Below are 17,883 nucleotides of genomic sequence, written 5' to 3' on the forward strand. Positions count from 1 at the left end.
CTTGACATGATAAGACAAACTGGTTTACTGGGACTGCACAAATGGAGCTCACAATATATCTGTTTCTCCCTGGTTCTTTTAGCTCAGTGCAGTGTGGCCGCTAAGCCAAAAGGATGTGATTTTGTAATATCTAAAAGATGTGACCTTTTAATGTATCATTCAGCTGTTTCTGGAGGTCCGTCTTTTAGTGTGAAGTTTTCTAATTTTTCATCTTTGTCTCAATTACACTGCTCTTTTTTTTTAACCTCTTGTCAACCCAGGTCCCAATTCTCAGTAAAAAGGAAGATGTTTTCGCTTACTTAGCAAAATATTCTGTGCCGTTGCTGCGAGCAGCATGGCTGATCAAGATGACATGCGCATACTATTCTGCCATTTGTGAAGCTAAAATCAAAAAACGCCAGGCTGCTGATCCAAATCTTGGTAAATATATAAATTCATTGGAAATTGTAATGGATTTGTACCATAAATTGTTGTGGCATGTTCTTGTAGTGAGCATGATGCTATCAATGCGTGTTCCATAGATATATTTCAGTTATTTTGGGCAAATTCTGTGGTTGGTATTCAATGAACCTTTCACACTAGTGCAAAGTTTAGTGCTAGCACGGGGGGATTTCCCCTTTCTCCTCCCCCTACTTTACCCTGTACCCATATCTGCTGCTGCACTGGGGGAACCGATTTGTGTTATATATTGGTGTGTGTGTTCTATTGTGCAAGGAAAAATCCATGTGCTGATGAAACGGTCACCTCCTTAGCGCTATGTTGAATGCAGCTCTATAGCTACGTCTTTGCAGTTTAGAAACAATTCTCCTGTTGCATTTTTTTAAAAAAATTATACATGCAAGCTTCCATTTTTGCCAACCAAAAGGTGTTAAACACTCACTACAGCAGCAGCATTAAAGAAGAATATAAACTTTTTGGATGGCCTGCGCAAGATATATGTGAATATATATCTGTGTGAATACAGTATACTGTATATGAATTTGTTTTCTTGCACTCCATTACATAATAGCTGAAAAATTGCTGTGTGCATTCTTCGCAATGGGTGATATGGCTGCCTGCTGCTATAACTACATCTTTTATTAATATTTTTAATTGATTTTTTAAAAAAGGAAAATGAGAAAGGTAGATTGACATTGCAAAATGCTCTTCACAATTTATTTACATTTAAACAATGTGGGTCTGTGACTCTGGAATTCATTACCAGCTGATCTCTGTAAAGTTGCCACACTTCAGGTCTGCAGAAAGGCCATGAAGACCCATCCATTCTCAGTGGCATGTTCATTAATGATGTCTTATGCTATTCTTAAGATTGAGGGAGTTGGGAAACCTGAATTTTTCTTCTTGGGTTGGATGTGTACATTTGCTGGTTTTATTGACATGGAAGGTTTTTATTTGAACTTTCCTGTTGCCATTTGGTTTAGTATTGTTAGACATTATTTGTTGTGTGTGATGCTGTATGTGTGTGTATATATATATCTGTATATTTTTATAATAATTCTTTGTGGCAATATCCAAGTGGGGCATCCTATTTGTGCCACAGCCATTCTGCTAATAGGAGCCTCATTCTTAGGGTAGCGTAACAGCCAAAATAAATGTACGCCTTCTGCTTGTGGAAGATGTTGCACAATTTTTAGGGCACCTGTTGTCGCTGTTGTTGTTGTTGTTTGTTGTTGTTACTATTATTACTATTATCCTCCTCAGTGACAGCTATGCTTGTGCGTTTCCACTTATGCTACTGCTTGCATAGCAATGTCAGCTGTCTTAACTTCTTGCATTAATATTATTTTTGATGCCATCCAACATAATATTCACAAGAATGGTAGTAGCTGTTACTTTGCTGGAGACTTCATGACAGTAACCTAAATACATTCATGTACACTGGGCATTCATTTCTTTAAACCATTTGTACTTGAAGTTCAAGAGAGTTATGTTATTAATTTTCAATTATGGTCTAACAGCACAGTTTGTTGCATATTAAGATGCACATGATGGGAGCTTCAGGTGGCCTTTAACCACAGAATGATGCGCATTTTCAGAGGTTCATTGAGGAATAGTAAAGCTGGACTATAGTACTGGGAGATGACAGTTCTCTTCTGGACTCACATTACTGTGGCTTGTTCCAGTTCTTCTGCCCTTTTCCTATGCTCCAATTATAATGGAACCAGCAGAGACTGAAAGAGAAAACTCAGTTGGCTGGTTCTTCTGATGCTTCCCCATTGTACAAGCTGAACTGGAGATTATCATATAGAAGTTATATTCCTATTAAAGGATGGAGATTGTACTTCTTTGAAAAGGGGGGAACAGGTTATCCCAGCTCGTTTTATGTTGATAACCTTTGCCAGAAATAATCCTTCAAGATACATAAAGGAGCTACATAATGTGCGTGTACTGATTCAGACCACTGACATGAGAAATGAAACGTTTGTGTGTTAACTAACTTCCAACAGTTGATGTGATAAATTAACTTTGCTTTCCCGTTTGTATCTTCTGGAGGTGATGAAACACAGAGCAGGGCCTCAGAAGCTAAATCAATTTCCCCCAACTTCCAAATGTTTTGGATTGCAACTCCCACCAGCTTCAGCAAGAACCCATAATCCTCCAGTGTCACCGAACAACAACCCCCACCAGCACATGGCCATCAAGGGCTGATGAGCGTTGTAGTTAAGCAACATCTTGAAGACCAAAGTTCCCCACTCCTAACACAAACACATATGCTTATAGACTGTACTGTATAGTGTTGGAAAATTCAACAGCTCTGATAATAGGATATGAGAAAAATCCATTAAAACTTGAGGTAACACCTCTTGTGTATCTGTTTTATTTCCCACCAAAGATAGCCGTTCATAGCCATATAGTTAAGGTAAAGGTAAAGGGACCCCTGACCATTAGATCCAGTTGTGGACGACTCTGGGGTTGCGGCGCTCATCTTGCTTTATTGGCCGAGGGAGTCGGCATACAGCCTCTGGGTCATGTGGCCAGCATGACCCGGAAGCCATATAATTACACTGCTTGTAAATACTGCTATATGTCTTGTGCATTTCTCTCTCTCTCTCTCACACGCGCGTACACACACACACAAATACAAAATAGAAACTGTCACAATCTAACAATTTTTGCAGCAGTTTACTACACAGGCCTGAATTAGTAAACCTTCCTAGCTCAGTCATAAATGTTTCACAAGAACAGAAATCTCTGTGAGGTGTTGAAACTCACAGAACGCAGTTAGGTTCACCAATAATAGTTGTATTCTTCAAAGAAGCAAGATTTATAAGAACATAATGCAGAGCATGCAATCATTTAGCAAAAATGCTTTGAAGATACTGCAGAGGACAGAATGTCATGCTAGGGGCCATTTGAACAGGCTCTGTGTTAAAGACCTGCTGTTTATTGTCTTGAAAATGTACTTTGATAGTCTAGCTAATTATCATGTTAATTGTTCATGTTGTGTATCTCCTCATCTTGTCAGCTGATGGGGGAGGGGGAGGAGAGAACTCATCTAACTTCTGTCTTCATAGAATGGACTCAGATTTCAACCAGATACCTCCGAGAACAGCTGGCAAAGATTGCAGAATTTTATCACATGACCTCAAGCCAAGGCAGCAGCTCTGCAGCTGTGTCTCCTGAGGTGGAACAAGCCCTGAAGCAGTGGGAATATAATGAAAAGCTAGCTTTCTATATGTTCCAGGTAACCTTTTCCAATAATGTGCTAAGATGTTGTTCTCCGGGGCAAAATAACAACGCAGCTGATTTGTTTTTAAATCGCTTCTGCTCCATGTCCACTGTACCATCAAACAACAACAATATGATTTCTTATCTGCTGGATGGAAGGGGACAACAATGGATGCATTTCAAAGCCATGGAAGCTAGGAATGTTGAATGAGGAAACTTGAAACCTAGGAAGAAGGAAAACGTGTTGACTTATCCAATAATCTTCTTGTCTAAGTTTGTCTCCCTTTCTCCCAAAAAGAGATACAGAAGAGAAGACCATGTTTAGGAATATTCAGGAGACAGTCTTTATATTTCAGTCTTAATCTTTGCCATAGAAATCAAGTATATTTAGGGTGTTCAGTCCCTTGTAGAATATTTTTAGAAACTTGAATGACTGGCTTATGTATCAGACTTCTTTTTTTAAAAAATGATTGCTTCAAATCATTATTGTTTGCCTAAAATGGTTTGAATGATTGGGATGCTAATTTAAATTTGTTGGTTTGTTTTTTGTTTAGTTTTAATTGGTAACTTGAGTAATGGAACACTGGAGCATAGTACCAATTGCACTCTTTACTAGTTTATTTATTTATTAATTAAAAAATATCTTTTTACCTGTGATCTTTCTAAACTTCATTGAAGGAAGGACTGTTTGAAAGACACGAATATTTAACATGGATATTGGATGTCTTGGAAAAAATAAGGCCTACTGATGATGAACTTCTAAAACTCCTACTACCGCTAATATTGCAGGTACAGAGCATGATACAATTTTGCCACAGTTCAAAAACCAGCTTCCAGACATGCAGTAGTACAGCATTAAAGGTGTGATTGGTTCACATACCCAAGGAGCGCGCAGCGAGAAGGGAGAAGTTTTCTCAGGCCTTCCTGCACGATCACAGCATGCAGCTGGCTTAGGACATGGGAGAGTTGAGATCCTCATCAATCCACCTCACCACCCCAGACATCATTAGTTTTGGTTAATTTGGTTGAATAATTCTGATTGGCAGATCCCATAGTTGCTGTATTGTGATAACCATAACCCATATGTATTGTTTTGAGTCTTTTTGGGTGTGTTGGCAATATACTTTTGCCATAATTCAAAAACCAGCTTCTAGACACGGAGTAGTAGAACATGAAGGGTGAGATCCAATGGCAGCAGCCCACTTGCAGTGCAGGACTTCCAGTTTCTGTTTTCCAGCCTCCCCTGGCACTCCCAAAATTTGTTCCAGAAGGTGCACGCAGAGGGAATTGGGTTCACTCACTCAATTGTGTGAGTGAACATCCATGTTGGATATCACCATATACTTCAGCAGTATTAGAAACAGAGATGTGAAATCTAGGTTATGGACACAACAATGGAATGTCTAGGCATTTTTCATACAATCTAGTCCCTCCCTTGCTCACCCCACTAATATTCTTAAGAGGGTTTCTTCTCCAGCCTTCAGAGAGTAGCTGGAAGTGGGGAGGCATTAAAAGGTCCTCCTTTGCTTCCACTCTGCAGTTTTAATTTGAAATCTTAGGCGCAGTACTGCACCCCAGAGCTCAGAAACTGCTCGCACTAATGGAATTCCCTGTCGCAAAATGCGCCTATAACAATGGGAGTTTCGAACACTGTACTTCAGCTAAACATTTTGTGAGTTGGTCCTGTTCTGCAGTGTTCATAATAGGAGTTATTGCAATGGTGGCATATTGTGGTACATGTTTGGATCTAATGCGCTATTGATTAATCCGTTGAGTTACATCCGTACCAGCATGTGTGGGCTATGTGTTTAAAAATAAAATGCAAGATCTTTATTAGTATGATTAATGGAAGTAGGTTTAAGATGTGACTATGAAACTCTCACCGCATAAAACAAATCTCAGACTGCTTGTTCCTTTGATTTGATTATGTTCATATTTGTAACGTCCCAGGTTCAGTCCCTCCCCAGCATCACATGCTGAAAGGGTTACATGTAGCAGAAAACCTTCCTCTGCCTTATAAGCTGGAGAGCTGCTGCCACCCAGAGTAGACTAGCATTCCCCAACCTGGCGCCCTGCTGCCATGCTGGCTGGTGCTGATGGCAGTTGTAGTCCTAAACATCTGGAGGGCATTGGGTTGCAGAAGGCTGGAGTAGACAATCCTAACCTGGATGGACCACTTTGCCTGCCTTGGTACAAAAGTTTTAGAAATGTTGGTTGGAATTGTATGGCTTAGGATGAATGATTTTTATTTCTAAAAATGTTTTTCAGTATTCAGAAGAGTTCGTTCAGTCGGCCTACCTGTCACGCCGACTTGCTTTCTTCTGTGCCAGACGCCTCTCTTTGTTAATAAGTGACAGTCCTAACCTCATAGCTGCCCACTCACCTCATATGATGATTGGACCAAATAACCCACCTCTAGCGGTTCCAAGCCCTACTACAGCCGGGCCTGTGGTCAACCCTGCACAGCTAGCATGTTCGGATTTCCTTTCTTGCCCACAACATCGTCCACTGGTTTATGGACTCAGTTGTATGCTGCAGGTGAGGGATTTCTTCTTCTCCTAATGCTCTTCTACACCAGGGAACAGCTGGGTTTCAGAAGAAACAACATTTGGTACTGGTTGTTTTAAAGTTTTAGTAATAGTGCCCTCTGTCTCTCTCTGGTTTTTTTTTAACTGTTAAATGTTTCAGCTATGCCTGTTGTTGTTTAGTCGTTCAGTCGTGTCCGACTCTTCGTGACCCCATGGACCAGAGCACACCAGGCACGCCTATCCTTCACTGCCTCTCGCAGTTTGGCCAAACTCATGTTAGTTCAGCTATGCTAGAAGAGATTAAAATTCATACTTGATGCTGATGGCAATCAGTGGGAGAACAGAATCAGATCTGAATCAGATACACAATCTTCCTGAAGAGGTCTTGGTTTGGTTCAGTTCTCTCTCCAGGCATGCAGAGTTCTCTAAGAACAGCCACGGTGGCTAGAATGCAACCCCCCCCCCAAAAAAAACCTTAAATTTTGTTCTTTGTACTATGAGATCAGTACTGCTCTTGATGGTGAAGTGTGCTAATTTTGACTCTGTCGCTTTCATGGGACTGGGTGGGGTTCTTTTTGTATTATATGGGTAAATTGTTTGGTTGTCTATTGTTTTAAATTTTGCATATTTTATATTTTTGTGTGAGTGGCCTTGAGTTTTTTTTTAAAAGTACCTATGAAATATATTGTATTTACTCATCTAATGCACCATTCAACCTAATGCACACCTTAATTTTTGCAATGTAATTTGAGTAAATACGGTACATAATATCAGTGTGTGTGTGTGTGTGTGTGTGTGTGTGTGTGTGTGTATCCTTCCTGTGTGTGTTCTCATAGTTGGCCAAGAGCAATAGGCCATCAATCATATATATATCAGGGAGAAGGCCCCACTGAATTTGGCTTAATTTCTATTCGATATGTGTATGACTGCTCTGTTAGACTGACTGTCCTACCTATATGACACACTTCAAATCTTCAAAGAAGCGCTGATATTTTTTTTATCATAAACAGCAATGCTTCTACTTGTGCTTATATTATAAAGGATTCTTTCTTTGAGCACCAAGGTAGTAATTAACCAGGCCAGCAAGTAGTTTTTTAAAAATTTTGTTTTGGACTTCAGCTCCATTCCAGTCCTATAGGCAGAACTTGATCTGAAAGTCTGAGAAAATGGTTTTAGGGTTCTGTGTTTTAATAATACAGTGGTAACCTCAGTTTAAGAACAGTCTGGTTTAAGAACGATTTGGTGTACAAACTCCTCAAAACCGGAAATAGTGTCCTGGTTTGAGAACTTTACCTCAGTCCACGAACGGAAGCTGAACGGTGGAAGGGCACTGGCGGCGGGAGGCCTCATTAGGGAAAGCGTGCCTCGGTTTAAGAGCAGTTTCGGTTTAAGAACGGACTTACGGAACGGATTAAGTTCATAAACCGAGATACCACTGTACAGCTGTCTTCCAAATTGCAATAGCTTCATGATGCATTTTGATGGATTTGGATTGTTTAGATTTCATTCTGTTCGTTTTTTTTAGAAAGAAGCTTTGAATCCTTTGTAAATTGAGCCCCAAAATAGCACACATATACTCAGTGGGGTTTCCCCTCCCCCTGTCTCTACGCATGTACTGGTGTATCTTCTCTGTGATCAGATTGAGATTGGCATGAAAGAGATACAAATGTAAATTGAGCCGATCCATATTAAAATGCAACTTCTAATTAAATATGTTAAAGGACATTTTAATTGGATCATTTTTTTAAAAAAAGTAAACAATTTGTGATACTACTTTCATTGCAGTTTTGTACTGGTATGTTTTGGCCATCTACCTGCATAATCTTAATTTAATTGAATTATCTTATTAAATGGAAATATTTCTATATTTTTCCCATTGCAGACAATAACTCTCTGTTGCCCAAGTGCCTTGGTGTGGAATTATTCCACAAATGAAAGTAAAAACATCAATCCTGGTTCACCTTTGGATTTACTTCAAGTTGCTCCATCTAGTTTACCTATGCCTGGAGGAAATTCTGTGTTTAATCAGCAGGTATATATATATATTTATCCATTTTAAAATGTACACAATGCATGTAATCTGCTGAGAAATTACGTATCCTAGGCTAGACTCCTTTAGATGACTGTGTTTATAAAGTGTGTTCATGTGGGAGACTTTCCTCATTTCTCCTTTGGAGGGAGCTATCTTTACGTAGGAGTGTGTATCACTGTGATTCCTTAGCAGAATGGGGGCGGGGAGAGCAAGAATAGGGTTTTGTCATTGGATTCGACTTTCTGAGAATCTGCTAGCCATTATTTATGGTTTGATTCATTCCCCCCCCAGCCTAGCTCCTAATAATAATAATAATAATAATAATAATAATATAATTAAAACTTTCTAAAAACAGTTCAAAAACATTTTTTCACCCAATGATTTCAGAACTGCCAGGAACAGTATATTTCACTATCAAGTGCCTGGGTAAATGGGTATGTTTTATCAGTTCCTCCTGAAAGTCATGGATTTGGGACACAGATGCACCTTGTCAGGAAAGACATTCTGCACACAGGGAACTGCCTTTGAGAAAGCCCTGGCAGATTTGATGAAGTGAACATGTGTGAGGGCAGACCAAAGTTGTTGAGCTTTTATAAAGATTGAAGTTGTTGAGCTTTTTAAAAGGATTTTACCCCAGGAAATAAACTGCCACAGGGGCCGGATTAAACCGACCGGCAAGCTGGATTACACCCCCAAAACAGACTTTGGACACCCCTGGCTTATGCCAACTGGGCAGCCCCTAGTGGTGGCATCACAACCTGGCCTAGGAGGGCAGGACCCTGACTGACTCCAGCTACGAAAGCTGAGGCTGCTGAACAGACACTTGGGCTGGGGTACTCTTGGGTTTTTGATTTGTTTTGTTATTATTGTACTCATTGTTTAAATTGTTTTAAACTGCTTTCTAACTTGTGTGTTTTTAAATTTTGGGTTGTTGTTGTTGTTTTTAAATTACTGGAAAAAAGATGTGCCTCGCAAGAGAGGAGCTGGGGAGAGCAGTGGTGGCCCCAATCATAGTGGTTCTGGACACGGAGAGGGGTATAGGGTGTGGAGGGGTGGGGCAGGCCAGGTGAGGGGCACACGACACAGGTAGTTAGTGACTGTGCTGTGTGCCAGCCCCTCCTGCAACCCGGGAAATTATGGTTGTTGCTGAATGCCAGGTCGGCTCTGACCTCCCTCATCCATGATTTGTTTAAGGATAAGGAAGGCTTTTCCTTATCACTGAGAAATGGCTGGGTGAGCAGGGTGGAGTTGGTCTGCTTGCCTTACCTGAAAATGGATATTGTTGAGTTGGAAAGATTCAGAAAACGACAACCGAAAAGTTCAGGGGGATGAGAGCAGCCCTTTGTGCTGCTACTGTGGAGTTTTATTTATTTATTTAGTTTAAGATTTTGGAATGTTTTCTGAAGCAAGCCATTCTTGAAAAGTGGTCCCATTTAGTCTGTAAGATAGTAAACGGGAGATACCATACTGCTTCTTTGTCCAACGTGGTTTATCCAAAGCTGCTATTACTTTATGTCTGTTCAGTAGTTGTTATCTGCCCTCAGGAAACTGGATAAGCCTAGGAGAAATCTGACACGTGTTTGAGATTTGATTTTCGCAAACACTAGCCAATTACTCTTTTTCAGGTACGGGGAAAGATTTATGAAGTAGAACAGCAGATAAAGCAAAGAGGCCGTGCTGTGGAAGTGCGATGGTCTTTTGACAAATGCCAAGAAACAGCTGCAGGTAAAAAGTGAAAAAAAAATCAAGTTTAAAGATATATATTGGATACAGTAAGCCCTTACTGGCCTATATTCCTCTTGGATTTCAGTGTGATACATTAGAAGGAGGCTAAGATGCCTCCAGTTTTGATGATTGATCCATCCTAGATTTTTGCAATCATCTATTTTGAAAGATGTGACTAGGCAGGTTAAAGCCACAAGGAAAGCAGTAGAGACTTGAAGAAAAACACTGAAAAGGGCGGATGGTTTTATCAAATACTTTAGACAAGTTCCTACCATTCTTTAAAGTGAGAATCAAAACAAGACCGTGCTGTTGTAGAAACTTTTATTTGTTCTATTTATTTGTTTTTTGTTTTATAAGAAGACAGTCAATACTATATAAATAATTCTTTGGATTTCACAATGTAAATATACTCTTTTCTGTTTCTCTGTCTACTAGGGGTGACTATCAGCCGCGTTTTGCACACATTGGAGGTTTTGGATAGACACTGCTTTGATCGATCAGATTCTAGCAATTCAATGGAAAGTCTTTATCACAAGATTTTCTGGCCAAACCAGAACAAGGATAGCCAGGAGGTAACTGCATTTTCCCTCCTAAGTTTATAAATGGTTAAAGACTCATTTTCTCATTCTCTTCTTCACCAACATGATTGATTGACATTTGAAGCATCATAATAATGTGTGTATTCAAAATATTTGCATCCTTTCTACTGGCCAGTAGCTTTAATGCTCCTTCCTGTTCTGATCATTCTCTTGAGTGGCACACTACTCTGTTTCTAACATGTGCTGTGACACAAGATTGCCCAGAAGTCGTATCTTTGATGAGACAGTTCTGTTCCCAAATCCCAGATGTGTGGCTGTGGCTCAATGGTTGTGAGAAATGTGTGCCTGCAAATTCCTAGCAGTGTTTCTTAGCTGCTCTTTCTTACATTGCATTCTTACAGTAAATCTTAGGGCTGAGCCAAAACCAGGAAAGAGGTTATCCCAGAAGGGCCAGAAGGTCAAAGAGAGTTAAATAGTTTATGCACTTTGGTTAATAGGAAATGCTGCATGTTCTACTGCATATAAATTCCCATCTTTTCAGTAATTTGGCATTGTTTTACACAATGCTCTAGTTTAATTATGTTTCTAGAACTGTTGCCGCAATAACTATTTTACATTAACAGGTATTTAGAAAGGTGCAATTATACACACGCACACACGTATTTATATAGGTGCAGGAGAGAGGAAGAGAGTTTCTTTTGAGATAAATGCAAGGATTTATAAGTTCCTTTATGTATTCACAGCTAAACATCTATATTTTTTTTAAATCCACCAACACTAATATCAGCACAATGTGTAAAAATCCATTCAGAATCATTTGATCAGCCAGTTGACATACTATGGCATTGCTTTTAATTTTATAATGTGGTATAGCTGATCAAGAAAGCTAATATTACCAAAGCAAAATTTGAATGGGTGCACTGGTACAAAATAACTAACAAGCCAGAGATTCAGGTAGGTAGCCGTGTTGGTCTGACACAGTCGAAATAAATTAAAAAATTGTCCAGTAGCACCTAAGAGACCAACTAAGTTTGTTCTGGATATACAAACTTAGTTGGTCTCTAAGGTACTACTAAACCAGAGATTGTTATTGACAAGTAAATCTAAGTAAATATTAAGTTGTATATTAAGTTCTGCTTTTACAACCAACAGTTCATGGAAATTTCTGCTTGCTTCCCACTACAGTACCTGTAGGAAGTTTAAACAAACTCCTTTCTCATACTTTTCTCCTTTCTCTCTTTCTATGGGTGTGTGTGTCTTTCATGTGCCTTCCCAAAACTTCCCAAAAGCGTTAATTGTGAAAAGTGCTGTGGTCCAGTCTGCTTTTCCACTCCCTTTCTTATAGTGCCCTTTAAGTCCCCGTATTCTTGTTTACTTGCTTCAGGGTTTTAGGGTTACTCTCCACCATTACAGTGTGCTTATATGCTGAGAAAGATAGGAAGTGATTGGTTTCTGTTCCATGTTCTCTGCAGCTGCTGGTTTTCCATGTTCGCTGACTTGCATCTGTCACAGCAAATGCTATCTTTACTTGCCTGATCTGTGAAGGTTGCTGAAAAACTGTGCATTAATTTAATGTGTTTGGCTTGCAGCTGACAGAACAAATGCTGTATTTGTAGATCTGCTTATGTTGGCTCCGGTGACCACAATCTACTGTGCTGTCAGATCTACTCAGCTGCAGAGGAAGTAACAATTTTAGAACGTTTCAAAGGAACTATGCCACAGCTGATTGTCTGAAAACTGAACCATTATTGGCTTTGGTGTGTTTGTGTGTGTGTGTGTGTGTGTGTGTATGGGTATATGGGGAAGAGGGGAAAATGACAGCTCTCTCAAAGCATTAAATGGGAAATGGTCAGGAGGAAAGTCGTGAACTTCCTAGTGACTAACTCTAAATGAGATTTTGTAATCGTTCATTTATAAGAACATAGGAAAATCCCCACTAAATCAGGCCCAAAAGCCCATGTATTGTCCTGTAGTACAGCGACCAACCACATGCCTATTGGAAACCCCACAAGCAAGACATGAGCCTAACACATTCTCCTCACTTGTGGTTCCCACCTACTTGTATTCAGAGGCGCATTGCCTCGTGACATTGCAGAGCATAGCCATCATGGCCAGGAGCCATTGGTAGCCTTATCTTCTTCTTCTTCTTGTTGTTCAGTCGTTCAGTCGTGTCCAACTCTTCGTGACCCCATGGACCAGAGCACGCCAGGCACGCCTATCCTTCACTGCCTCCTGCAGTTTGGCCAAACTCATGTTAGTAGCTTTGAGAACACTGTCCAACCATCACATCCTCTGTCGTCCCCTTCTCCTTGTGCCCTCCATCTTTCCCAACATCAGTGTCTTTTCCAGGGAGTCTTCTCTTCTCATGAGGTGGCCAAAGTACTGGAGCCTCAACTTCAGGATCTGTCCTTCTAGTGAGCACTCAGGGCCAATTTCCTTGAGAATGGATAGGTTTGATCTTCTTGCAGTCCATGGGACTCTCAAGAGTCTCCTCCAGCACCATAATTCAAAAGCATCAATTCTTCGGCGATCAGCCTTCTTGATGGTCCAGCTCTCACTTCCGTACATTACTACTGGGAAAACTATAGTTTTAACTATACGGACCTTTGTCGGCAAGGTGATGTCTTTGCTTTTTAAGATGCTGTCTAGGTTTGTCATTGCTTTTCTCCCATGAAGGGGAGCCTTATCTTACATGAAATCAAATCCTCTTTTAAGGCCTCCCAGGTTGGTTTCCATCGCTACATCTTGTGGGAACGAAGCCTTGTACGACACATTACAAAACTGTGAAGTGCTGCGTTTTTAGGAATAAGTGTAGCCTTGTACAGTATAAGAACACAGTGCAAAACTTTCCATTTCAAAAAGCCAAAAAGACTTGCAGTGCAATGCCTATGGAGTTCAGTGTATTTCCAGTGTAAGTGTGCACAGCACTGCAGTCTTAACATATAATCATCTAGTTTTAGTTCTTTCAATCTTGTTAGATGTAAAAGGCTGGTACCACACCTGCCTTTGCGGGGTGACATCCCATGTCATGTGAATGGCTCTCTCCTTCCTCTTGTCCTATCTGCTCCTGCAACCCCCAAAAATCTTTTATGGAGGATGTGGGATAATCAGAGCATATCTGAGGGTTGTATGTGAGCTATAGGTGGGAGATGAGGAAAAAGAAGTTGTGTTGTACAAGTGGAAATCTGTTGACCAATTGCACAGGTATCACTGCATGTCACCTACAGTCTTTTGCTGTACAGCCTGGGGAGTAGCTGCATGTTTTATGCATGCAAATATGCATTGATGGTGGGCCAAATACTCACTTTGCTACTATTTTGAATATATCTAATATTTGAAAAAAAAAAATATCTGAGCCACTAGATGGCAGCTTTTTTAAAACTAAAAGAAAAAATAAAGAAAAGCTGCAGTGTCATATCTGGAATAGTGTTATCCTATAAAAACTTGAATATGGTTTCATGTGCAAGCTGTACATAGCCATTATGGGTAGTAGCCATTGATAGAAATGTCAAACATTAAAAAATTCCCTACACAGGGCTGCCTTTAGATGTCTTCTAGAAAGACATCTAATGTATTGTTGTAGCATTACCTCTTTTGTATGCCTCTTTGATTTCATTCTCCACCTCAAGCTGAGCATTTTGGTTGGAACTATAGCATGAAATGAATCTTGTGGCTTGGTATTACTACCCACAATATTTCTGTGAAGAAGTCTGCCCCTCTGGGGATTTTTAGCTTGTTGGATTTATTTCCTCTTTGATGTACAGTGATGCCACCTCTAGAACACCCCTCCCTGTCCTTCCCATATAGAGTTCCTTTCCAAAGATAACCATGTCCCACTCGTTCTCTCCATTCTACCAGGTTTCCATTATGCCCACTCTATATCTTAAGAACAAGAACTCCAGCTTCACCATCCTAACTCAGAAGTTTTGAGCATTAGTGTAAAGATACTTATATACAGTGTTCTCTCTCCAGATGTCTTTGGCACTTGTTTTGTGCTACGATATTTTGGCCTCTTTTAATTCCTATCATGTGTTTCTGAACTCTCAATGCCTAGTTCTACGCCTTCCTCACTTGAACGATCACCATCATTTTACCCTGCATCCCTGGGAGATGATTTGTTCCAAACTGCTGAATGCTCCTTGATCTGTGTCGGCTTTCTCCCTTGTTGTTAGTTTAAAAGCAGTTCTGCCATCTTTTTGATTTAAGTGCCAACCATCTGGTTCCCTCCTAGTTCAAGTGGAGCCTGTCACTTTTGTACAGGCCAGCTGTGTTCTAAAATATTCCTCAGGCCCAACAAATCCAAAATCCAAAACCCTCCTCCTGATGCTACTGACCCATCCACTCATTGAGACCATATGGCTGTGCCTGCCTAGCTGACCCCATGCATGGGACCAGTAGTATATCAGAGAAAGCCACTTTGAAGGTTCTTGCTTTCATCAGTGTTACAATCATTACCCATCCTTTACCACAAGGTCCTGGCAGGTAAAATACAGCACTAAAACTGTTCAAAACAGAATGCTATAATAGCTAGAGTGGTCTTAAAAAGTACGCATTTCAAGTGTCAAAAGAGATGTGTCTTCAGCATACAACAAAAACTGTAAAATGAAGGTGCTAGATGCAACTCTTTGAGGAAGGATTTCCACAGTGTAGGGGCTGCCACAGAGAATGTCCTCTACCAGGTCTTTCTTCCTTTCTTCCTTTCTTCCTCTCTCTCTCTCTCATTCAGTCACAAACACACAAACGCACACACACACCAAAACTTAAGAGGGCAATGCAACTGTCAAGAGGCCCCATCTGCTGATCCAAGATGGCCTGCAGCTTGTAAATAATAATAATAATAATAATAATAATAATAATAATAATAATAATAATAATAATAGTATCCCACCCTAAACCTGCAGGTCTCAGGGCAGTTACAACATAAACTCACAATATAAAAATACACCATACATAATAAATACCAAAACAACCTAATACATTTTTAAAGGGCATTGGATGTCAGTCAGCCAAAGGCTTGGTTAAAGAGGAACATTTTTGCCTAGTGCTTAGCACACTAAAGTTTGCTTCCAGGGCCAACATGCACTACTATATCTGACTCCTCACACAGCACTGTCTACCTGGATGACGTGCAACGTCTGCAACCTTTGAGGCAGGCAGGTCACCGTGCAGCCACACACCTGTCATACACCCAGTTGCCCATGTTCCTAATGATCAAATGACTCCCTAACAGGATCCCCCCAAGAAGATTATTGTTGGCATTACAGGATAAGGGCTCATCTCCCGCAGAATAGGTCCCTTCTAAGGGATCATTTCCCTCTTTCTCAGAGTGATGCTTTCCTTCATGCCCCCTTGAATTCTCAAGGACATATCAGAGGAATAGCCAAACTGTTTTACAGTAACGTGTATGCATTCAAACTAAACATCAGATACAGTTTGTGACGTGCATCCTTAGCTCATGTTAAGCTATTTAATATTGTGGGAGAGTAGGTTTTGAAAGTTTTAATCATTAGCTTTTTTTAGTCTCTTGGGTAAAAAAACCCAAGTTATTCATATCATCAACCTTTCCCCTTATCCTGCTGTGTATTTACTAGAACAAGCTTTTGAAGTTTTCCAGTTTAGTCCTTGGTTAAAAATATCCTGTACTGCATTGACTGTACAGAACATGTCACTACTCAGGAATGAGTCAATTTTTCAATTTCACGTAGCCCCAAAAAGCCACCATATTTTCTTCACCACAATTCTCCTGTATTCTGCCCTTCACCTTCAGCGCTGCCATTTTAAATTTGTTGATCAGTTGCTGTTCATAGAAGTTACAGGTGGGTAGCCGTGTTGGTCTGCCATAGTCAAAACAAAATCGAAAATTCTTTCTAGTAGCACCTTAGAGACCAACTGAGTTTGTTCCTGGTATGAGCTTTCGTGTGCATGCACACTTCTTCAGATACACCGTGTATCTGAAGAAGTGTGCATGCACACGAAAGCTCATACCAGGAACAAACTCAGTTGGTCTCTAAGGTGCTACTAGAAAGAATTTTCAATTTTGTTCATAGAAGGTTGCATAATTTCCCCGTGAGTAAGTCCAGTATTGAGAGAAGTATTCGATTTGTGCAAAGCCGTTCCCATAGAGACTACTCAGACAGTGGGGGAGTTTTACTTCTTTGGAAACTACCAGTCAATAAAAATGTGGCTCTGTAAACTGTTTCTATCTGTTTCCGTTTGTTGGGAAGCAGCTGATAATATATACCTATATATGGTTACTTGATAATGGCTTGCTGCAGCTTTTCTTGAAGTTGCCTTATTTGTGTTTCTTAATACCTATTCGAAATTAAAAGACGTCTGCTTCTTGGGAGAAAAGCGATGACAAACCTAGACAGCATCTTAAAAAGCAGAGACATCACCTTGCCGACAAAGGTCCGTATAGTTAAAGCTATGGTTTTCCCAGTAGCGATGTATGGAAGCGAGAGCTGGACCATAAAGAAGGCTGATCGCCGAAGAATCGATGCTTTTGAATTATGGTGCTGGAGGAGACTCTTGAGAGTCCCATGGACTGCAAGAAGATCAAACCTATCCATTCTTAAATAAATCAGCCCTGAGTGCTCACTGGAAGGACAGATCCTGAAGCTGAGGCTCCAATACTTTGGCCACCTCATGAGAAGAGAAGACTCCCTGGAAAAGACCCTGATGTTGGGAAAGATGGAGGGCACAAGGAGAAGGGGATGACAGAGGATGAGATGGTTGGATAGTGTTCTCGAAGCGACTGGCATGAGTTTGGCCAAACTGTGGGAGGCAGTGGAGGATAGGCGTGCCTGGCGTGCTCTGGTCCATGGGGTCACAGGGACCACACCTGGAGTACTGTGTCCAGTTCTGGGCACCACAGTTTAGGAAATATGTTGACAAGCTGCAACATGTGCAGAGAAGGGCAATCAAGATGATGAAGGGTCTGGAAACTAAGCCTTATGAGGAACAGTTGAAGGAGCTGGGTTATGTTTAGTCTGGAAAAGAGGAGATATTATAGACATATTCAAATATCTAAAGGGATGTCACATGGAAGAGGGAACAAGCTTGTTTTCTCCTGCTCTGGAGGGTAGGACACGAACCAATGGCTTCAATATATAGCTGCATGCACATAAGGATGGATCCTGCTCCATATTCTTAATGAAGGATTCAACAGATGAGATTATTAGCTGATTGATACACTTTTCAGCTATAATGCGCTGGTGTTTTTTTATAGTAGGTGTTGCTTGCATCTGCTTTTTGTTGGAACTACCCAAACCTCTTCCTGTTACAGGAGGTGGTTTGATGATGCAGACTTGGTTAGAACAGGGAGAAGTTGTGTTTTTGACTCTGTTTCGCTCAAGATAAGGAAGATGTGACTGCAAGCCCAACGTGCTAA

The 17,883-nt window shown here is 40.5% G+C and overlaps 1 protein-coding gene across 1 annotated transcript in view; it reads left to right on the top strand.

The window, feature by feature from the left end:
- MED12L (mediator complex subunit 12L) overlaps positions 1-17,883 on the top strand; it is a 177,262-nt gene that overhangs the window by 16,115 nt on the left and 143,264 nt on the right. Inside the window, 7 exon segments of the mRNA XM_033150449.1 lie at positions 261-420; positions 3,516-3,685; positions 4,348-4,458; positions 5,938-6,207; positions 8,080-8,229; positions 9,855-9,954; positions 10,390-10,526. Coding sequence (XP_033006340.1) covers positions 261-420; positions 3,516-3,685; positions 4,348-4,458; positions 5,938-6,207; positions 8,080-8,229; positions 9,855-9,954; positions 10,390-10,526 — 1,098 coding nt within the window.

This window comes from Lacerta agilis, chromosome 5 (assembly GCF_009819535.1).
Source record: "Lacerta agilis isolate rLacAgi1 chromosome 5, rLacAgi1.pri, whole genome shotgun sequence".
Classification (NCBI taxonomy): Eukaryota; Metazoa; Chordata; class Lepidosauria; order Squamata; family Lacertidae; genus Lacerta; species Lacerta agilis.